The 25305-nt window shown below is 31.9% G+C and overlaps 1 protein-coding gene across 1 annotated transcript; it reads right to left on the bottom strand.

Moving 5' to 3' along the window:
- Nucleotides 1-13030: 13030 nt before the first annotated feature.
- On the bottom strand, nt 13031-23430 carry LOC129898827 (probable hydroxyacylglutathione hydrolase 2, chloroplastic). The gene is made up of 8 exons (XM_055973514.1): nt 23266-23430; nt 22580-22762; nt 21168-21371; nt 19919-20042; nt 18581-18681; nt 14187-14261; nt 13995-14093; nt 13031-13501 (listed from the first exon to the last, which is right to left on the bottom strand). The coding sequence occupies exons 1-8, from the start codon at nt 23320-23322 to the stop codon at nt 13355-13357; spliced, it is 990 nt and encodes a 329-aa protein (XP_055829489.1). The 5' UTR covers nt 23323-23430; the 3' UTR covers nt 13031-13354.
- Nucleotides 23431-25305: the final 1875 nt, after the last annotated feature.

Here is a 25305-nt window from a genome sequence, read left to right as displayed (position 1 = left end):
CATAATACATATGCAAGCTAACTCTAAGACTGTAGCCTCAATAGGCCTCTTCAAGACTCGTAAACTGCAATTATGTTCATGTAACATATAAAGCTTTCAAATAATATATAAATACGCCTACTCAATATGTAAACAGCCTTAAGAAGGTTTAGATGTTACAAGAAATCTAACAGGATTATGAACGATGTTCTGAGGACATTTCTGTCGCCTTAATGTATGGCTTGATCAAGAACACGTATATTTCGATTTCTAAATAATCCAATAACATTTAGGATCTGTATATATATACATATATATCCTTCCCATAAGATATTTTTTTTACCTGTACCGATGATTATACAATTGGACTTCTATTATTAACTTATCGTATCGAGGATCACAAATAGTTCTTAATTTTTGGCCTTACTTACATGAAAATATGAAAGTCATAACACAACTATTTTTTAATGAAAACACATATAGGACCAGCTCATAGTGCCCATGATAAGGGATGTTTAAACTCAATTTTTTTAATGAAAACACATATAGGACCAGCTCATAGTGCCCATGATAAGGGATGTTTAAACTCAATTTACAACTACGACAACAATTGTGTGTATATATATATATCATTCGCGGTGTATTCATCTATCTTAAATATTTAAACAACTATAGACCATCACCATGTCTTTTCAACTTTTTAACATAACCATACCATACTTCAATATGAGTTTTAAACATAGAAATACTAGTCCTATCAACAACGTAGATTCGTATTTAAAAATGAAGGAAAAGGGCATTTTTACATACCCTGATTCTGGTATTTTAACGTACTACAATGGTTGAATTATCCATTACTCTTTCAATATAAAATAACAGCCAATGACAATGTGACTTTAAACAGTTACATTATGCATCTAAGTCATGTTGTCAATTCAACAAATACATGATGGGTGTAAACTCAAGAGACGTTTAAATCAATTGGTATTCTTAGTATTCAATCCTTCATATTACTAATAATAATAAAGTATAATTAAATGAATCTAACACATTAACCAGCAACTATCAGACCATTTCACACACTCCCTCCTCACCAAACACATCAATTAAAATAGGCAAAATTTGAACTTACGACTTTCTATCGTTGTTCCATGAGTCCTACATGTAAAATATAGCTAGGGCATCGAGAACATCACATACTTGAGAGTAGGAAATACAGTCACACCTTTACTGAAGAAAATACAGTTCCTCCTTAAACTCGTATTAACTAAGGAAAAGGTTATTTTTTTCAATTCAAAGAGGGACTTGAGTGAACTCTAGACATGATTGAAGAACAACATTTGATTCTTAGTTGATTTATCATTAGGAGAGAAGAGAGCTTGAATTGACTTAGGATATATCACTAATTAATTCAAATGTAGAATTCAGTTTAAAAATATTTAGACCGACTTAATATGTGCCTATCACCTACCTATCACGGCCAATTTTGGTCTTTGTGCCATCCATAGTAAAGCACATATATCTTTTTGCTTCGAAGTCGTATTGATGAGAGATTTGGTTTATTGAAAATTAGGCTCAAATATCTTTAATTTGATATATAACATGCCTTCTAACTCCTTATATACTGAAAAATATGTCCGTCCCAAGTCATACTATATATTAGATTATATGAAATAATTCGTCATAAAGGGACCTTCAACTTGTACTATTGTTCCAAGACTTTCTTTGGCCTTTAATTTTGGTATAACATTTATTGTAAAATACTATAAGTAACACTCACTATGAGCACTCATTTAAAATCTTATTCCCTTGATAATTCGTCAACAAATTACATAAGGCAAAAAATAGAATTTTTGGCGCGTACGTCTTTAACTTAGTGAGTTAGTCACTTTAAAACATACAAGGTGTTACATTGCTCCACCTTAATCATAGGTCTCGGATTTGAATTATGGATAAAATTCTGTTGGGAGTGCTACCCCAAATAGGCCCTGCGATGTGTAATTTAGATTTAATCGGGGTTCAAACACGAATTTCAAACACCAAATGGAAAACAAATCAATAAATAAATCCTTTTGTTCTCCTTCATATTTTTTGTAGTTTTTAGTTCTTCTGAACGATAGTTTTCTAGCAGAATGCTCAAAAGTTCTTTCACTAAATATCTTGTGTAGACTTATTAATTTCCCTAACACAATGACCTGTGGACCATTTTTCACAAAAGTAATTAACTAATTCTGCATTAGTTGTATAACTTGAGTAATAAAACATAATGACCTATAAGATTTACTCTCATACATTATCGAATTATCGATTAACCCACTAAGAAAAATCCCTAAATTATTACAGAATTGAAAATTAGGTAAAATATAAAATTAAATCATTATTAAAATCAAAAATTCATTACTGATAAATCATAGCATTTTTTTAGTTCGAATTATATATTTCATTTCGATTTTGAATATCCCTAATTAGGATAGTTGCATAATTAAATATCGTAATCTATACCTGCTATCTTAAAATGCATGAACTCCCTAACTTAAATGTTAAATTACTATAAAACTCCTAATTAAAATACCTCATAACTTGAATGTTAAATTACTATAAAACCCCAATTAAAACACTCAATTTAATATATCTTTCTCTTTTTTTAACCCTCCATGAGAGCTCCCACTTTTTTTGCTCCCTTGTTGACTCAAACTCACAACCTTTGGATTGAAAGTGAGGGGTGCTTACCTGTAACACCCTGGAATATTTTTTGCAAAGACTCGAATATTTTTTCACGTGTATGTAGAATCGAACCTAAGGACTTGTAATTTTATATATATGATTTAGGATTAATTCTTAAGTATTTGAAGAGTATTAGATGTGGTTTAGGCTAATGAGGGATCTCTAACACCAAGCCGAGTCCAAAGAACTCCAATCGATTAAGTTTTTGAATGAGTGCGTATAAGGGTCAACTCCCAACGACCATATCTCTTTGAATATAACGAAATGGGTGGCCCACGACCTATTAAATTAAAGGTCTTTGAGTCTTCTTTCCAACGCCACCAAGATTTCAATTTTTGAAGTTCGTAGTCAAAAGTTATAACTATTTTATGACAGACTATCACTGCAAGAATTTCAGGCCTGGACTATCACTGCAGGAATTTCAGGCTTGGCGCTCCAGTGGCGCCACTATAGCGCCAGAAACTGGCTTCAGTAGTTTGGCCCTTGGTGCGACACGCCACTAAAGCACCTGCAGGATTTTTAAGCCCATTTTCCAGATTTCAGAAATTTCAGGCTTGGAGCTGCAGTGGCGTGGCGTGTCACTATAGCGCCAGCAGGATTTTAGCCCATTTTTTCAGAATTTGATGAAGGGCAACTTGAACATTTTCCCTAAACATATATACACTAACTTGGAATGTTTTGGACCATAATTTTTTCAGTCTTTTGCCTCTCCAAAGAACCCTAATCTTCACCCTCTCTTCTCTTCCAAATCATCTCCAACAAAATCCTCTCAAAAGCTCAAGGATTCAAGATATTCAAGTCATATTTTTGATTTTCGGTGAGATGTTCTTCATTTCCAGATATGTAAAGCTAACCTAAAATATGAATTGAGTTCTTCCATATGCCCCATGGATGTGTTGGATGAAGATGGTGAAAGACTTGAACCTTCTATGAAGGTTTTCTTGAAATTTTTCTAAACTCTAGAATATTTTTATATACTAGTAATTGATTGATGATTCTCATAACTTAAATTCTTGAATAATTATCTTTCATATTTATTTCACAAACCGTAGTTACATATTGACAACAATGAATTTTTATATATAAATTAATATGTATTGATGGTATTCTTGAGTTGAGTTTTGTTGGGAGTATGGATTCATGTATTCATTCACATGAACCCAAGATGAGACTTTTTTTTGTCATAATTGTCTCGAGGTTGAGATTGATGGTTTTTGTGTCTATATGTATTGATTGGAATGAAAAGAATGAATTGGGATAGTTATGAATGTGAATGGCATAAAGAGAAATGAAACATTGGTAGAGCTAGAATGTCATTTTTTGTTTCTATAAATGGAATATATAATTAAATAAGAATTTTGGAGCAAGATGTTTGATAATGATGTGAATGATGATGTTTGATGATGATGTGAATGATGGTTATTTAACATATGTAGAATGATTGATGAAGAGGTATGTTGATGATGATATTTGAGATGAAATGGATTGGAGTCTAATGTGACTACATGATATGTGATTTGCATAATTTGATTTGATTGGAGTCATATGAGTATAAATGATCTTTTAAGAAAGGGTTTTAAATAAATAATTTGTGAACACTTTTGCATAAACTATTTATACACTATTTTGAGTTTAAAGAATGATTATTTTCATCTTTGATTTAGAAAGAGTTTAAGCATGATTTTAGTTTGGAAAGTCTCTTAATCACTATTTTGAGTATGAGTATTTTGAGTATAAACGAGTTGACAATTTTTATATTAAAACATCTATTTTGAGATCGAGTTGAGAAGTTAAAAACTATGTTTTAAATGCATTCATTGAGTTGAGATTGTATCAAATTTAAAGAGAAGAGTTTGATGATTGAGATGAGATGAGTTGATTTGAAAGAATGTCCAATGAGACCAGATTTGATTGAGTTTTGAAAAGAGTCCAATGAGTTGATTTGAAAGAGTCCAATGAGACTAAATGAGTATTTTGAGTATTTTACTCACTTGATAGATATGAGCATATTGAGTCTTAGGAGGAGTATTGAGCACTGAATTGGGTAAGAGTATAGTCCATACTCGAATCCCATGAACTACGTAGACAACATAGGAAGGTATTGAACCATTAAAGTCGGATATTTCTCATTTCATTGTCCTGAAATGATAGGACTTGATTAATTAATGGATCCATGATTGGTTGATTCCTTCATACCCTGGCAAAGTATGAACGGACGTGGAAATAATGTCGGCTTGTTGTACATCACTGGCTCATAGGTGATGTTTGTCGGTTAGAAAAACTCTCAAATTGAGTGAATTGTGCATGATATGATTGGTTTGATTGTGATTGTAGATGATTGAGTCGAATGGTAAAATGTTGTTAAATTCTAATTTGCATATCTATTGAGTTGAGTCCTTTGACTTGATTGTTGAGTTGATTGTATATGATTGGATTGGATTAGACGATATGTGATTGGATTGGATTAGATGATGTGTGATTGGATTGGATTAGATGATATGTGATTGGATTGGATTAGATGATATGTGATTGGATTGGATTAGATGATATGTGATTGGATTGGATTAGATGATATGTGATTGGATTGGATTAGATGATATGTGATTGGATTGGATTAGATGATATGTGATTGGATTGGATTAGATGATATGTGATTGGATTGGATCGGATTGTATATGATTTGATTGGATCGGATTGTATATGATTTGATTGAACTATATTGTACATGATTGGATTTGATTGGATGGTATATGATTGGTCTATGTCTAAACTGTATTCTTATTTTAGACTTATGACACCTTGATTGAGTATTTTTTTATTTTTATGACTTGAGATATTTGAATCGATATTATTTCATTCTACCATATTACATACTCATACATTCCACGTACTGACGTCCATTTGGACCTGCATCATTTTATGATATAGAGACAGGTTTAAGAGATCATCAATAGGCGCACCATTGAGGATCTGTTCACACTCAGCTTATTGGTGAGTCCTCCACTACATTCGGAGGATACCACTTAAGTTATTCTTGCATCGAGTTAGTCTTTTCATTCTGATTTGAGGTAGCCATGAACCTGTCATTGGCACCAATTAGATAGTGGTGATAGAAGCTTCATAGACTAGATAGTGATGGATCGATTGAGTATTTAATTTCTTGAATTATTCTTGTCAAACTATTTAACAACATAGATTGGAGTTCGATCTGTTGGCCCATGTCTTTTATTATTTGAGTTAGATTGATGATTTGAGTTGCCCACTAAATTATTTCTTTATTTTAAACTTTCTGCTGATTGATTGATATGAATAGATGTGTGATTGGATCAAGTGGTTCGCTTGGGGACCAGCAATGGTCTTCGAGTGCCGGTCACGTCTAGGGTATCCTCCCGGGGTGTGACATCTACCTCTTGTCAACTTAATATATCTTCTATGTTTATTTATTTATGGATAAAAGACCTGATTTACCCCTGAACATTATGATATGGAGTTGATATACCCTCCGTTTAAAAATTAGCTCATATATACCTCTGTCATTATTGAAATGGCACATATATACCTCCCCCCCCTCACCGTTACTAATTATTTTTTACTAAATTAGAAATACATTTTTCTTACTAACCTATATATAATCTTTTTCACAAATGAATTGTTTTTGAAAAAATATATATACTCATACATATACCCTTTACTTCTAACGAAAGTGAAATTTGTAACGGTGGGGGTATATATGTGTCATTTCAATAATGGCAGGGGTATATATGGGCTAATTTTTAAACAGAGGGTATATCATCTCCATATCAAAAAGTTCAGGGGTAAATCAAGCCCTTTACCCTTTATTTATATTATATTAAAAGTATGAACATTTTCACATTGAAGGGTTGTGACTTTTCTAAAGGGTTTTGACTTTTTCGATGAATTGTAACTTTTTCAAAGGATTGTCACTTTTTTGAAAGATTGTGTTTTTTTATAAGGCACAATAATCATATGTTCAAACACCTTTGTTGCTATAAATAGAGGAAATTTCTCTCATTTTTTAAACATACTACCTTAAAAGTATAAATTCCCTAATTTGGATGTTATATTACTATATTTATTTATTTATATTATATTATATTTTAAAAAGACACCTTTTTCACATTGAAAGGTTACTATTTTTCAAATGATTGTGACTTTTCTAATAAGGCACAATAAACACTTGTTCATACTACCCTTTGTTGTCTATAAATAGAAGGGTTCAGTGGGCTTGATTTTAATTCTTTCATCTTGATTTTATTTTATTATTATTGTTATTATATTATTATTATTGAATATTTTTTTCTATATTTTTTTGTGTGAGTGTTTTTCTTTATTAGACTTTTCAAAAAAAAATTATAAAAGGTAGTATTTTTATTTGACCTAAAAAATTAGTTCAAATTCTTGAACTTTTAAAGAATTTATTCTATTTAATATTAAATACACGTACAACACACGTGTTCAAACATTAATGAACTAAAACGAATCATTCGGAGTAACTTAGGGGTCATTTGGTAGAGTGTATAAGAATAATACAGAATAGGGTGCATTAATAATGTTTGTATTAGTAATACTTGATTTAGTTAAGCTAAGCTTGTATTATTTTTATACACTGATTGATTTGATTTATTAAAAACAACAAGTCTTGCATAAGTTCTATAAAAAAAATATTTATTTACAAAAATAACCTTCACGCTCTTTTAACTTTGTACACTTTCTTTGCAACAAGGTTCTTTGCTAAAACATCTCAACAAAGTTCTTTGGAAAATGTCACTAGCTTTTTTCCCCCAAAAATAAAATTAAACAGTTATTAGTATTGCTTCAGAATAATTATTTAGGAAGGTTGGCAAAGAGTTCTTGTTTCTTGTGAAAGATGAGACCATTGGTGCTGTTTTGATAGGGACTCTGTTAAATCCAAGTCAATTCTTTAAATGGTCACTTAAGTTTAGATAATTGTCTTCAAATATCATTTTTATTTTATTTAGGATTAAAATATTGCTCAACTATCACTATTTTCCTCCAAATATATTTAATACATCAAAAAATTCCTTCTCTCCTAATTGGCATGCATGACATATCTAAAGCCTTAATTTTTTTTAATAATAAGTAAATACATCAAATTCCTCTTGAACTTGCCAACAAAACTTACTCTACCATTTTAACTACAAAAACGTTTAAATACTACCCCGTCTTAATACCTTTCAAGTGAATTAAATGTCATCTTATAGATGCAATACCAATTTCACAATTGAAAGGTGATATACCCACACTACATAAGCGCTATCTCAATGACACGTGGACAACACGTCAAAAAATGAACAAATTGACTTTCCATTTCATTTTTACTGTTCATCCATCCTCTTCATCAATCCATCTTCTTTATTATCTCAGTTGAATGCAAAGTAAACATTAGCCTTCCTTTTTTTTTTAATCCAGATCTTTACTTCATTTCAAACTTCCATTTCTCATATTGAAGCAGTCATTTCTTAGATTCTGTTCAAATTCTTCTTTGGTACCCATAAAGATTTTACCCAAATATTGTTTTCAAAGCTCAAAGACATGAACTTCTTTCAATTCTTACTATCAAATGGCGAATCTCATGATGAATAATTATATTGTTCCCATTTTAGTTTATTTTCTATTGGGGATCCTATTAAAAAAAGATCTTATGTCGAACAAACAACTTAACACCCACAAAGCAAAAAATCTACAAAAACACACAAGACGAAATAAATAAAAAAAAAAAGTATGAAAGAAAGTCAAGCGAAAGGTCTGGCCGGCATTTTCTTCATGCTCACCTGCGTATGAAATTATTTCGAGGATATCTAATGGTTTCACGAAGGTTGGTCACTTTCAAAGTTTTTAGCAGTGATGAAGGAGGAGTAAATGGGGTTGGGGTGAAGTTCATCGTGGTTGAGCTTCGTTGAATTCATGATTGTTATCAACATTTTTCGGAGGGGAAGGATTTCGGAACGAAAAGAGATGGAACATGTCTGGAAAGAAGCCAAAGAGGGCCCCATTTATTTTGTCTCTTCAATTTTTTGCTATTTACTTGCGGAGAGAATTTTTATTTGCCACGTCAAGTGGTATATAATTTATTTGAAAATTGTTAAGAGGGTAAATAAATGTCCATAGTTAAAATGATAAAATAAGTTTTGAGTTCATTTGTTGTATTTTCTCTTTAATAATAGACTTATTTAATTCATATAACCAAACTATAGTTTTGTTCTTTGTTTTAAAATAAATAACTAAATAGTAGTTTATTAAGAAGAAATTTGCATTCTTAAAATCTTTTCAGTACTTAAATTTTATATTATTTTACTAAATAGTCATTTATGTTTTGAAAAATGCCTATAAAAATCACTTTTATTTTTTAAAAGACAATAATATCACTCAACTATTACTACTAAATACCTCAAAAGTCTCCTTCTATTCTAGTTGATATGGCATACCATTAAACCATCATTTTTTTAAAATAATAGACCTATTTAACTAATCAAACTTATGTCTCTATACAAAAAATATATATAAATTACGTGAGAATTTATGAAGATTATAAAGAAAATCTAATTTTCTTCAATTTTTTCTACCAAATAAAATTGAATGGAAAAAAAATCTGTATGTTATTATCACCTAAAAATTATTTTTAATCCCTAAATTATGTAAAAAACATATCTGATTCTTTTTCATAAAAATATTCAAATAAATTTGTTAGGTTGACATAGAGAAAAGTTGGTAAAAAGAGAAATTCAATATTTAAATTTTATTTTTTATTTTTATTCTTTTAGGACTATGATGTCCGAACCGATTGATGTTGAAGAATCACCGGATGAGTTGTGGTTAGAGGTGAAGAACCTAGAGCTAGCTGGTTCTCCCCGAAATGAGTTGAGTCACAACGGTTGACCGGACATCTAGGGATAAAGCACTGTGTATTATATTATATTTTATCTTATCATACAATTAAACACCAATATATATTCTTATCTCATCCTAAGCTCACGAAACACAAGTAATAATAAATTAAATTGCTTATTTTAATTCAATAATTCACACATTATACGAGATTAATATGTTTATTAATAAAGATCAAAATTTTATTTTCCAATATAAAATGTTATTAACATTCTATTTTTTTTCAAAAATAATAATATTGTAAGTATGAATTTCAACGTACACAATTAATTTCTTTTTAATAGTTAATTGTTCTTTAATATTGTTGATCCATTACACAATATATGATTAATCAATGTAACTTGAGGTTTAGTGATTTGTATATTAATATTTTTTGAATATATGTGTTTATAAGTAATCAAAATTGATGGCATTATAGTAAGTTTTAAACAGCTATTTTTCATAGCATCAAAAAAGTTTATTATGATAAAAAAAATTAAGTATGAAAATTTCTTCTTAATAAATTAATATATTTTTGTTTAAAAAATAATAAGATTATTATTTTACTTAAATGAGTTTGATGAATTAAATAAGTCTACTATTAAAAAATAATTTTTTAATGACATCGCATGTCAATTAGGAGAGATGGGGCTTTTGAAGTTGATTTGAATTTCTTAGCCTTATCTGACCTCCTTTTATGCTTCTATTGAGCCGAGGGTCTCTCGGAAACAGCTGTCATATCTTGGTATACCTTGGTAGGAGTAAGGTCTGCGTATATTTTACCCTCTCAGACCCACAATGTGGGATTTCACTAGGTGGTTGTTGTTGTAACTATATTTAGAGAAAAATAGTGATAGTTAAGTGATATTTTGATCCTAAATAAAATAAAAATGATATTTGAATGTAATTTTCCAAACTTGAGTAACTATTTAGGGAATTGACTCGTTAAATCCTTTAGTTGTTTAGCATGTTGCTTCACTATTTCCATTGCATCCATTAATCTATTTTAGTTAGTTAGACTTACATTTTGCATGAGCGCAATCAGGGGCGGAGTCACATTGTGGCTAGGGGGTTCATCCGAACCCCCTTCGACGAAAAATTATGTTATTTATTCATAATTAAAATAATTTTTTATGTATAAATAGTAGATGTCGAACATCCTTCGGCTAATTCATGCGTGTACTTCTTCAAATTTTGAACCCCCTTACTGAAAATACTGGCTCCACCACTGAGCACAATACCACCATTTTTTTAACCCAATGAAATTGTTTTCAAAGTAGATCAATTTTCACAAAACACAGTTCACAGAAAACGTTTTCCTTCGTACTAAACACTAAGGAGTCGTATGGTGTAAGTTATAAGGTATAATAATTCAAAAGATAAACTGGAGTACTATTTTATCATATGTTTGGTTAGAGGTATTAGACAATCCTGAGATTATTTATCCTACTATTTATACATTAATGATGAGATAAGTTATCCTATAAATATGGTGGAATAACTTATCTCAGTATAACTTATTTCGGGATAACTTGTTCCCAACCAAACAAAGAGTAAGGGTATGTTTGAAAAGCCATCCTCGTAATTGAATTTGATGTAATTGAGTGTAATTATATTGTCTGACATATTTATTTGATCATGTAATTGCTTGATCAGCAGGTAATTTAGTGTAATTGGTAGGAATAATTACGCTTTCGAAATCACAAGGAGAGACTATAAATTGCTGATAATTACATGGTGCGATTATAAGCTGATTACTTTTTAGTTTCTTCCTTTTATTTTTTCGTTTCATTTATTTTTTATTTTTACTATTTTAAATTATTTTTTATTTTTATTATTCTAATATTTTTTAAATTTTATATTATTTATATTTCATTTCCTTTTTATTCACAACCTTTACTTCACGTGATTTCATGCAATTTTTTCGTATTATCTATTTATTTTTTCTTCATTAGTATAATCTTGTTAGTATTCAAAAATTTTAAAATTAAAATAGAATTCACTGTTGAATAAGGTTATAGACTTACGTTTTTCTTTTCTTTTAAATCATATTTATGTACATTTTGTTGAAATAAGAGTATATGTTAAATTTTTTGTCTTGCATTTAAAACTTATGTTATATTTTCAGTTTCATTTCTTTTAAAAGTATTGACTCGATATTTCACATTGCAAGCTATTTTTTTTGTTAGACTTGATAGATTATCTTTTTGTCAAATATTTTAAAAAATTTATGACATTATATTTATAATATTTATTTTTTGTCAAACATGCATTTCATGGCTTCAGGCAGCTTTTTTTATGAATAGTTTCAATCAAAATTCCTCCCATGTCTCTCTTGGTTGGACCAAACCTCCCGAACTGGGGTTGGTAAGGCGAAATGAGGCCACCCTAGCCCAACAATAAATAGAATCCCCATAAAAATACCACTAGATCGAGCATCAGTAATTTCATATCCAGTCAAAATCTTGGCTAATTGATCGAGGTGGGTAGCTCCAGTAGAATTGATAAAGAATAGATGGAAAACCACAATGCTAGCAGATGGCGACATACGATCTTTCCGGATTAGGGAGCAGAGTGGTCATGGAATAGATGAAATAAATCAAAAAATGGATGTTCATAGAAATTTTATACTTTTAATTTTTATGATTGATTCAATTAAAATATACTAATTTTAAAAAATATAAATCAATTATTTTTTTATAATATTAGTTAAGAACATATGTTTATTAGTTAATATATTTTCAAAAAATAATATATATCTTAAATATTTAATTTAATATCATTTATAAAGGCCCTTATTTAATTTGTCTAATATAAATATTTAATCTTAGATAATTGACTTTTATTTTGAAATTTAATATAACCTTATGATTATACTTGTACAACCAAACAGTACACTTGTAATTAAACTTTAATTACATTGTGACAAACAAACATGCTATCTTAATTACTTAGATTGTGTAATTACTAACCTAGTAATTACACCAATTCCAATTACCAGACGGCTTCCTAAACAAACCCTAAGGGATTATGGTTTGAAGACTGAATTAGTTATACTGAATGCATAATTTTTTTTTAAAAGTTATTTATTTACAAAAGTAGGCTCCAACTTAATTAGTAGAAAACAAAACTAAGGGACCTCAAAGGTATTTTTACCATTTTCAATGTTTTACCCTGAAATAACTAATCTCAATACTATTTTTTCCACCCTCTACCGAAATAATTTATCCTAATACTACTTACTAATTCTAAGATGACTTATCCTATAATTAATAACCAAACAAAGGATAAGACCAGAACTATGTATGCTTGTCCAACATAGGAAGCAACCCCTAACAATACCTAATGTTCTTGCTTAATAGATGGGGTGTGGTAGTGGGATTTTTCTGGATTTGTAGATTCCTCATCTTTAATTGCAGGATTGAAAGAAATGGACATTATCTTTATTACAAGATACAAAATTATATCTCAAACTTGATGCACAAAAGAAACATTAGTAACTTGAAAAAAAAAAATGTCTCACTTCAACATCTATAATGAGGTCTAGTTTAACCATGTGTGAATTAGAAAGTGTTCAAGGCAGCATTTGGACTCTCCCAGCTAAGTGTGAACATGAACAGGAATCAGGTATTCCATCTCTGCTTTTTGGCTGGTAGATGTAATATTCCTATACAAAAAATGGCAAGGCACTATATATCTTAACACATTTTCTGGGTTGTTTATGGCGCCAATTCACATGCCAGACCTAAAAGTTATCCTTGGCATGGCGAATGGCTCCCAAGGCTTCTGCATCATCTGCAGTGGCTGGAATGTTTAGCAACTTCCGGATTTCTGTACTTGAAGTTCGAAGAAATGGATTACATAGCTTCTCTTCTTTGAGGGTTGTTGGAATCTAGCACCATAAATGAAATATTTAGCAAATATTGACACGATTAACAGAATTATATTCCCCAAAATTAGCGGAAAAAGATATACGCATGCTTTTTTTTATCTACATAGTTTTTTGGTTTAAAATGAAAGATGTCTATAACATAGGCATAATTCTAGATTCCTCAGTCTACGAGTTCTATGGTATAACTTTGTAAATTTAGCATCTTCCTGGTGATGTCATTGGTTACCAATAAATCCTTTTATCTTACTAAGATATTATCGGCACCTTAGCACACCAATGAGCAAAGGTGTGATTTGGAAATATTTAACAGGGTCAAATACAAAACCACCAAACAAGTCCAATTAAGCTTCTCATGCTCATGACTCATCCAAGTGTCCCTAAAGTTTTAGGGTTTAAAATTCAGGTCAAGTGCAAAATTGTTCTCATTACAGATTTCAGTAAAAGAAACTTAGCAAAATTGTTCTCATTACAAATTTCAGCAAAAGAAACTTACTGTTGGCAAGCCCTTCTTGCGAAGATTGGCAACATGTGCTGCATATGACTGCAATTCTTCATTTCCAGGTTCTATAGAAAGTGCGAACTTCGAATTACTCTGTTAAAACATGTCAAATAGTCTGGTCAGAAGAAACTGTCGATGCTAGCACTGAGTTATCAAAAAGCAACAATTGTTCAAAACTCAATTTACCAATGTATACTCGTGGCCGCAGTAGACATTTGTATCGTCTGGTAAGGACGTGATCTTCCCAAGTGAAGAGAGCATCTGTAACAAAAAGATGATAAGTATAAAACGGGAACATATACTTTACTATTCATTATTTTTGGTTGGCAAGCTATCCTCTCAAAAATGTTTTCTGCCCAACAGACATAGCTCTGTTCAGATAGGTTGATGCACCATTTGTTCACAATTCAATTGCAGATCAGATAGCACTATAGCAGACACAGTTTAATGTTTCACAAACCCAATCAATCTGCACAGTAGTTAACAACGGCCTGGGATAGGTAGAGATATTTCTTCCAATACAACCAGCTAGCTCACCGCAAACCATGTATATGGTTCGGATAGGTTGTAAGCTTTTTCCTGGTGACCACACCTGCCGAAAATTCCCTCCCTAGGACCAACAGTGCTTTTTTCTATTTTTATCCCTTGGTGATTCGAACTCCCAACCACTTGGTTGAAAGTAGTGCTTTTACCATAACAGCATTCTGTCTAGTTATAGTGTGAGATGTCCTATCACATTCTTTACACTAAACAAAGGTGCAATAACTTTTGGGTTTGATTACTACTAAATCTGTTTCCATCCAGCAAATTGACCTACCGTCAATGTTTGAAGGCAATAGTAGAAACTGAAATACACATACAAAAAAAGGGGGAAATCAAAATGAAAATAACGGGTGAAAGTGAAACGTATGGGAATCCCAAAATGAAGAGAAACAGAAAAATCACAACACTAAAGGACAGCTAGTTGTTTCAAGAATTGTTTGGCTGATAAACATTTTTTGGCTCATGTATGCATTTTGTAAATATCAAAGTACTTATAAGTTAAAATATGTCTAAGAGGGTGTTTGGATTGGCTTATTTCAATTGTTTTTGGTTTTTAAGCTCTTTTTCTATTTTTGTGGTGTAAAGGAAAGATAATAAGTGTTTTTAAGCACTTGCTTTTAGTCCAAAGAACTACAAAAATATGTTAAAAGGCTAAAGGTTGTATGACCAACTTATGACTTTTAGCTTTTAAAAAGCCAATCCAAACACCCTCTAAACCATAAGTTGGTCCCCTCAACTTATGCTTTTCAGCTTACAAACACTTTTGCTTTAGCAACATTTTTTAACTATAAACAACAACAATATACCCAGTGTAATCCCACAAGTGGGGTCTGAAAAAGGCAAAGTGTACGCAGCTACACCCTACCCCTACCTCGTAGGGCTAGAGAGGTTGTTTCCGATACCCTTGGGTTAAATAAAGCATTTCCAAACAGGTTGAAAAAGGAAAGACAGATATGGGTGTAGTAACAACAACGAAATAATGTGAAATGGAGAACATTACACAACAGACAAAAGAAAGAGCAGTAATGACAATGAAATAACGTTGAACCCAAAGGGCAAAGCACACCGGTGATAAAATTAAAGAACAAGAAACATCGAGAATAGTGTTAATACCACAGGTAAGAAAAAAGGTCCAAGCATGACACCATCCTATCCCGCAAGAAAGCGAGTGAATGCTTAACAATCAACTAACTTTCTACCCTAATCTGCGACCTCCAAACCCTCTTATCTAAGGTCATGTACCTGATAAGCTCAAGATGTGTCATGTCTTATATAATCACTTCTTTCCAATTTCTTTGGCCTGCCTCTACCTTTTCTGATACCCACTACTGTCAACCACTCACACCTCCTCAGTGGGCATCTACATTTCTCCTTTTTACATACCCAAACCATCTCAACGTCGCTTCCCTCATCTTGTCAGGCACGGAGCACACTCCTACTTTGTCCGGGATATCTTCATTCCTAATCTTTCGTAAAGAAAAGTAATCAAAAATGGTAATGTATTCCATATCATTAAGGATATCTTGGAGACCTCCGAAAATTTGTGAGATTAGTCAACAAAGACTAATCGATTACAATGATCCTAGCAGATCTACTAACTCTTCAGCTTCCTCTACTTTTTCTTCGTTACACCAAAAATAGAAGGTTATAATACAATTCCACTTGATCTTATGAATAGGAATAAAACTACCCTCAAAACATCTATTGTTTCTTTCTTTCCATATTGTCCACCATATACAAAGTGAGAGTTCTCCACCATTTCTTCTGCCTCTTGCTGCCTCCTCTCCTGATCCAACAACTGAGAAGATCTGTTGTGTACTTCGACATTATCCATTTGGTTCCAGTAACTAAGGAATAGGGCCCAAATTTGTGAGGTCACTTTACAATGTAGGATCAGTGTCTATTGGTTTCAGAAGCTTCATTACATAAGAAATGCCTAGATGCTATCTGGAAGCCCTTCTTTTGTAACCTTTCATGAGTAAGACAAGCTCTCCTAGCTACCAGTCATGTAAAACACTTTACCTTGGTCAGTGTTTTGAGAAGCGAGAAGCAGAAAAACGCGACAGGGGCTCGCTTCACAGAAGCGAGAAGCGTGAAGCGAAGCGCATGCTTTTTTCAGAAAAAGCGCTATTTAGTATAAAAATATAAAATATGCATAGATAATAAAATATGCCCCATTGGCATATTCACTTCAATTTCATCATCCATTTCATCATCATCAACAAGATTAACCATGGATGCTTCAGGATTCATTTGAGTTTTAAATTATTATTTTTTCGTAAAATACTCTTTTATTTCTTCCTTCACACTATTCGGGACCTTTGGACACACTTTAACATCTTATAACCACCAATAAGATGCTTCTTATGACGAAATATTCTGCCATTATATGCCATATCACAAAAAACACATATGCCCAAGCTGGATTCCTTTTTTGTGCCATTAAGAAAATACAACTTACTACAAAGAAAAAATAGAATAATAATTCAGTCACACAAGTCAAAACAATAACAGAGCAGCTATAGCAAAATTAAAAGAGCAACTGCAGGAAAATTAAAAAAAAAAATAATAAAGCAGCCAGACTATGTGGGAAAAAAAACAGAGCATATGCTTTATCTTCAAAAAAAAGGCCAAACTGCTGAATAAAACTTGAAAAAAATAATTCTTCGCAGACGGCAGTTGCGCAGAAATAGAAAAAGAAGAAGAGAAGAAGAGATGAAGAGATGAAGAGAAGAACATCGCAGCAGTTGCGCCGACGGCAGAACTGTTGAAGGGAAATAAAAATAGAAAGAGAAGAAGAAAAACTAACCTGGTTGAACTGTCGAAGTTGAAGAAGAAGTCGCAGCAGCTTGGAACAATTAATTATAAGTTTTACAGTTTTGTTTTTTAAAAAAACCTAGTGCAGCTTTTTCAAAAAAAGCGAGCTTTTTTCTCGCTTCTAGATGAAGTGTGCTTCTCGCTTCTCCCATGAAGTGCACGCTTTTTTGAAATCGCTTCGCTTCACGGTGTTGAAGCGCTAGTGCCTCGCCTCGCTTCGCTTCACGCTTAAAGCGAGCGCTTCGGCGTTCTTTCACAACACTGACCTTGGTTGGAACCTTATATTTACAGACATCTTTTCAGGGTCCTAATTTACCACTTGGCTGCTTCCTCGTTTCCTTCATGCACGTCCTATTGACAGCGAATCTACCATCCTTGTCATGCTTCCATTTTATAGAGGTTGGTCCCGAGTAGTACCTTTAAATTCTAACAATTCAAGAAAAAGCTTTCTCGTTCTCTCCACAACCCAGTCATTCATGTGTCTCCTGAAGGAAAAGTCCCATCCCTAAGGAGACCATAAAACAACAATTGTTGCATCTGGATTGCTAGAGAAAGAGAGAAAATCTGTATAAGAATTCATTAAGGCCTCTTGACCAATCCAAACCTCTTTCCAAGAAAGAATCTTGATGCCATTCCTCACTCTATATTGTATATTCCTCTCCAATAAGGGCCAAAGGTTTCTGATAGACCCCCATACTGCAGCACTGTAAGTGCTAGTAACTGGGTTTGTACACCATTAAGAACTCTACCCATATTTGCTAAGGATTACCTCTTTCCACAAAGAAAAATGCTTATAAGCATTGCTTTCCCAAACATACAAATTGCTTATCAGTTTCACCATTTCTATCTAAAAACATTTATTGCTTATTTATAAAATCAGTTTCAATACTTAAAAAGTATTTTTTAGCACTTATCAACTACTTTTAGTCGGTTACCCAAACAGGGCTCGTTTTTTATACCACAAAAAATGATACCATCAGTAAATTGACAATATGTATCCCATTATTTTACGAGAAGAAAATAGAGAGAATTTGCATCAGATAAATTAAGTCTTTAGGTTAAACAAGAAGAACTACTAGTTTTACTTCTTAATTAGTCCAACTCAGATTGATAGTTAACAACCATCAAAACCTGACTCCAAATAAAAAGAAAATCAATATAAAAGCCCAAGAAAAGAAAAGGACAGATGTTACAGCCCACAAATTAGAACTATACTTTACCTGGTCAGGAGTCCCTTCAAAAAGTTTACCACAAGACAAGCTGAACAGTGTGTCTCCTGTGAATACTGCCTTAGATCTCGGGAAGTAAAAACTGATATGCCCTGTCATACATTTTTTTGTATAAGTAAAATTGAGGAGATTTTTTAAGCAAATAAACACACATATAAGATCATCTAAAAGATAACAATTTAAATCAGAAGTAATCTCCATCCCCCACTTGGTCCTAAATATAACAACATACCCAGTATGGTCCACAAGTGGGGTCAGAAAAAGCTAAATTTAACTAAATCTATGATTTCTCATAATAAATCATGTGAAAAGAATTAATAGCTGTGATGTGTAGAGAAGAGGCATAATTTAAGTATACCTCAAAAGTATATGGCACTCTCTTTATGTTGGAACATACCAACATATTTGACATCATTCTATTAATAATATTAACTTTCTAAGTTTCTTCAGCTCACGTCAATCAGACTAATCAATTTAAGATTTGATGGTTATCTATTTCAAAACTTATCAAATATTACACTAGTATAACTAATGAATATACTAGTATAATATTTGAGAAGTTTCGAAAGAGTTCCATCAAATCTAAAAATTGATTAGTTAGATAGATGTGAGCTGAAGAAACTTTTGAAAGTTAATATTTATATATAATATATATTTACCCATCAAGCAAGTATCTCCTAAATTTGTCACCAACCAAAAAGTGACAAATATCTCCTCGATTTTGTATCCAACCAAATAGTGTGACAAAAATGAACATGCCCAATCAAATGGCGTTACATGAAATGGGATCGGACGAACGGGTGTAAGTAAACAGTTCAAAAGGTTTTACAGCTCTATTTAGTTAAATACATTTCTGATAGACATAATTTTTTCCTTGATCTGTCATCTCTTTCCTTTATCCCCCCATGAGTAATTAGACAGAGGACAATAATTATCGTGGTAAAAATATAAACTCTCACTTGTAAGATGTTATTATACTACTGGACAAGAATTTTCTCAATGTGTATGCACTTGTCAACCAACTCTCAACTGGACTTCATACACCTATACTAAATGGATATTTTCTTCAGCACATGACCAGCAACTAACTTGAAGTCGAAGAACTAGTAACTTAAGATAAATGGTGATGTGCTCCCAAAATGAACCTGATGTTTAACCATGACAAAAAGCAGAAAAACAAAGAAGGAAAAAACTAAAACAATAAGAAATGTGTCATTTGGCAGGGAAAGAGACATTCACTTTGTCAGATAGCTTAAACAGTTAAAAGCAACGAAGAGTATGAGACAGTTCAAGGTAATTTTCAAATGATATCAGGCATTAAAATACAACCTCGTGTATGACCAGGAGTCTCCATGACAAACACCTCATGGCCTGCAAACATCCATTGGTCTCCATCATTTAGGGCTATGTCAATACCAGGTATTCTATCACTGTCTACTCCAGATCCAATTACCTACAAAATCACATAAGAAATAAAAGCCTCTCCTGAAAAAATTTCAATTGACACAAAAATGTTAACCCTTAATCTGCTAATCAAAGAGAAATGCCAGTTATAGTTAGCAATGATCTTTTAGGTGCAATATCAATTTGAAGTTATATCCTAATCTTTATCCAATTCTAAAACAAAAATCATGAGCTTGAAAAACTAGTCAATATGCTGAATATGTATGGTCCTTTTAGCTGGCCTTTTTGGGTTTTTTCCCAACAAAGTACTCTAAACTGGTCAGACCCAGTAAAGCCTAGAAGAGATACTGACAGAAAGTTGTCCCAACAGTTCTTAAAGCATTTCATTGAGATTTATGGCAACAGGAGCAAAGAGGTAAAGCAACTCCACATTCCTGCTTTTACAAGATCACTGCGTTGAACCAAAACCTGTAACCAGGTAAAGTTTTCCCTATCTATTCCCTGATTCCACCACCACCCCACACAAAAAAAAGAAGGAAAAAAGCATCTAAAACAGGAGAGGAAAAATGAAACAATTGGAGTAATTCAGAAAAAAACCAGACTTAGGATGTGTTTGGTATGGAGGAAAATGTTTTGGAAAACATTTTCTTTAAGAAAAACAAGTTGCTTAAAAAAGAGGAAAATGACTTTCCTAATGGAAGAAGGGAAACAAGCTCCACAAGTGACATTGCATGTTCATTGTCTCCTCCCCACCCACTCAATGCCCCCACCCGTCGACCATTCCACTCCCACTCCCCACCCATGTCACCTTCATAGTATTTGCTAAATTACATATAAATATTCTTGGGACAATATTTTTTTGTTTACTTACCAAACACTAAAAAGTAAGACACCCACTTATTTTCCATGAAAATATTTTCTATCATACCACAACTCACCTCTAGACTTTACTTAATAGCTGCATGTAACTAAAAGGTATTACTTTTAAGAGAAGTAGAAAACCACACTTTTTATAAGATGGTATTTGCAGATTTGTTCATTAGAGTACAATATAAACAGATAGATCATATAATCCAACACAAGAGCAGCTATTGAATTCCTTAGGAAATATATTTTATCTATATACATCATCACAACTTCAAATGAAAGTGGCAACAGGAAAACTTCATCTTACCTTTGCCCCATACCTTGCTTTTAACTCCATGTTGCCACCAGTGTGATCATGGTGATGATGTGTGTTCAAAATGTAAGTCAAATTACGGTTGTTTCTACTCAGTGCATCTATAACAGGAACAGCTTCAGAAGGATCCAGAACACCAACTGTTCCAGTATCAACGTCGTGCAATAGATATGCATAATTATCCTGGAGACATGGTACCTGACAATTGACAACAGAAAAAGATCAGCAAAACTTATCAGGGTTTCTCAATGTAGAGATGGAGAGCCTTGTTACACCATAAAGTTAAGAAGATGATTTCTTTTATGCTCTCGCGTCCAGAAAAAGAAAGCCATAGAAGAAAGAAGAGGAAGAGAAGCAGAAAAGCCAGAAATTATATTATTCTTTCTCAGCTAGTGAATCCGCTTCGATTTCCTGAAAATAAGACCGCACAAGCTTTCCCGTCTTCTTCACCCAAAATGAAAGTAGCATAGTACCATTTTTTGAGCTGACTTATTTAATCATTTGATACTAGCAACACTAATGTAGGGGCATTTTTGCCTCCTTTTTTTTCTTTTTTCCATTTTTGTTGAGAAAGGTAACATTGAAGAAGTATTTTGCCTATTTATGGTACAATTTAGACAAAAAGGATGTTATCCAATAGGAAAAAGAGAATACATCTGCATACCAGAGAATACAAAGTGCTAAAGAAAGGTATTCCCAGTCAAAAAGTTCATCCAATTGTGCACACAAATTGGAATAAGTCTAAACTAAATAATATTGAATCTGGAATAAGCTATAGTCCACATTAGAGAATGAGGGACAACTACCCAGCTCCTCCTATTCATTCTTCTAGTATTCCAATAGTTAACAATTGTTCAGCAGATAATTCAGAGATAGTTTGGGGGGGGGGGGGGGGACAGAATATTCAAAACAGATTGAACATTAAGATCCATAATTTAAAGTTTTCTTATGCCATATAGTTGATATAATAGAGGAGCAGTTTTCCTAGGCCATACAGTAAATTACTTTTGAAAGACTCTACATGAAGCAACATACTCCCAGTTTAATCCAACTAGGTGAAAGACCTCGACTTTCGATAAGTCGATGAAATGCTCAGAAAATTCCAGGAGGATTAGGACACAGTGTATATTAACTGTAAGACTATCATCACTTACTGTGATTTCAGGGTACTCTGCCAGATTTTAGAAACACAAAGGAATATTAGTACCACATCACACTGGGCGTCTTCATATATAATGTAATCATTTTTGCTCATTAACGCACAAAGACACTTTTCTTTCTGGATGCACCCAATATTGAAATCAAGCAACAAATGACATAATTACAGGCTATATGTACACTATTGAAACAAATACTCGACTTACAGTTTACACAGGCACCTAAAATGCACGATACTATGGACTCACCAGTTCGATTTGCAAAGATGAAGACGTACTGGTAATGCTACAGAGTTTAGAAATTCCAAGTGTTCGACTAACTCCACGTACAGTCTTGAACGGCATTGAGAAGAGCTGCATAAATCCATACAGTAGATTTTTCCTAAGAGAAAGTTGCCTCATGCCAGGCCATACACAAACCCCCGTTCGAGACTAAGAAAACCAACAAATAGAATAAAATTAATTAAAAATCCAAGCAAAAGATAAAGGATCTACATACTAATTAAAGCACAACATGCAACAAAATATTCCCCTTTTAAAACCCTACTTATGAATTGCATTAACTGAGTACCACGAGAAATCAGATAAAAATTAATACACAACTTGGAAGAAAGAAAAAAAAAATACAATCCTTTGAAAATCTTAAAAACACTCGATCACAACAGCATAGTAATAATCATCAAAAAGCTAATTAACCAGTGAAAAACAGTTGATGAAGACTTCACATCAAATTCACAACCAGCAAGAATAAACATAAGAATTCAGATTTAAGGACATCAAAAGGCACAAATACGAAACGAATCCATCCATTTATCCAATTTACTTCAAATTTCCCCCAGAAACCGCAGAATAAATTCATAAAAAAAAAAAAGTCCCCCAAACTGGGAACAAATTTCTCAAGTATAATTCAGAGTATAGAAAAGGGAGAATAAAACCTTAGAACAAGGGAAGGAAGCCATGGCGGAAGGTGCAATTTTACAGAAGGTTCGCATAATTTGGCATTTCCAATTTTGTTTGTAAAGAAAGAGGTGTGTAGAGGAAGGCAATGGTGGTGGGGTTGGCACACGGTTTCACACACAGATTGTTTTCGGATTTTGGGACCTTATTAATCATCTCACTTCTATAATACTACTACTTATTAATTATTATTATTATCACTAAAAGGCATAAAAGACACTTTAATAGAATATGCTATGTATGTTTTATATAGTAAAGAATTATAAAATTAAAAGACAACTGATTTAATTTTTCTCATTTTGACTTTAAGCTAATTCTTTTTGAAAATCACAATTGCTAATTTTGATATTGATGAATAATATTCATAAATATAGATCATATTTAAACGAGTTAAATGGTTGGTTGCGTAAAAATATTTTTCTTTTTTAAAATATCTTAAATAGTGTGTGGAGATAAAAACGAATAATAATATAAAACGAATAATAACTAAAGGGCTATAAAATAACAGCTCAACCCAACCCTACACGGACTATGAGTTGGGATAAATTGGTCCTTCAATCAAAAAATGGACAACATTGGCCTCTTAGAAAAACTATCGAACATTGATTATCACAATTTACAATATCAATACATCGAAAATTCACATATCCATGAGTTGCACGCACTTTAGTGGAATACTTACAAAACACAGAATAGACAAGATACAACAATCAACATCCATAGAATTCATCAGAACAACATACATTATATAATCATTTTTTCATAAGCTAGACAAGAAAGAGAAACGAAAAATTAGGCATAAACACAAAAATAAAAGAGGTAAAAGATTCATAGTTATAATAACTTCAGTTACCTAGTTACTGAAGATTTGGCAAAATAAAATAATACTTAATATATATATATATATATATATATATATATAATTATTTTTAAAATTCATCGCCAATGGGCTGGCTTCTAAGGCTCGAATGTTGAGCCTATGAGGTTGGCGGGCTAAATAAGATTGGGCTAAAAAGTCTCATTTCTAAATGAGCTGAAAATTTTTAGTATAACCCCACTTAACTCAAGGATTGGATTGGATCAGCCTCATGAGCCAAATCCATGTTGATAGCTCTAGTAGTTTAACACCAAGAAAAAAAAATTGAAAATTTAATTTCTAACAGAAAAAAAGTTAGATATTTTATTTATTTATTTAAATTTGATGAATAAAGTTATTCTCCTTCTCATAACTTGAAGGTGCCGTTTGGACCCAAGTAGTTTTTGAAAAAAACTTTAAATGTTTGGCCATATAATTTATAATTACTTGTCAAATATATTTGTTAAATATCCCAAGTTTCCAAGTTATAGAAAAAACTAGAACTTGGAAACTTGAAAAGTTTTAAAATTTTAAAAATTACTCCAAACTTTTATATTTTATAAAAATACTCATCATTTATTAGTTTCAACTAATATTTATCTATCAAATTACTAGTTATCTATCAAATTACTCCAGTAATGTAGCCAACCAACATTATTAAATAACATCTCTATTTATTACTCCCTCTATTTCAAAAAGAATGGTCTAGTTTGACATGGCACGGAGTTTAAGAAAACAAAGAAAATTTTTCTATTTTGAGGTCCTAAACTAAAGTTATATCAAATGTACCAAAATACTTTTTAATCTTTTGGTTTAAACATGCCACCTAAAAAGTTGAAATTAAGTTTTACTAAAAATGGAAAGTGGTCATTTTTTTGGAATAGATTAAAAAAAATAAGGTCATTCTTTTTTAAACGTAGGGAGTAATAAATAACCAGACTATTCATTTTTACAATTTGTTTTTAATGTGATTGATGTATTGCTCTTTTTCATATTGTTATTTGGTTGTTGTTGGTTATTATCAATTATGTTATAATTTTTTTAACAGAACATGTTCATTATAAAATGATAATACAAACTTATGAATATTTTAAATAATTTTTAAAATTTATTAATACAAAATAATATATTTTTAAAAAAGTTTATGGCCAAGTGAAACTTA

Source organism: Solanum dulcamara, chromosome 8 (genome assembly GCF_947179165.1).
Source record: "Solanum dulcamara chromosome 8, daSolDulc1.2, whole genome shotgun sequence".
Classification (NCBI taxonomy): Eukaryota; Viridiplantae; Streptophyta; class Magnoliopsida; order Solanales; family Solanaceae; genus Solanum; species Solanum dulcamara.
Note: the sequence above shows the minus strand (reverse complement) of the source record. Positions and strands in the feature narration are given on the sequence as shown.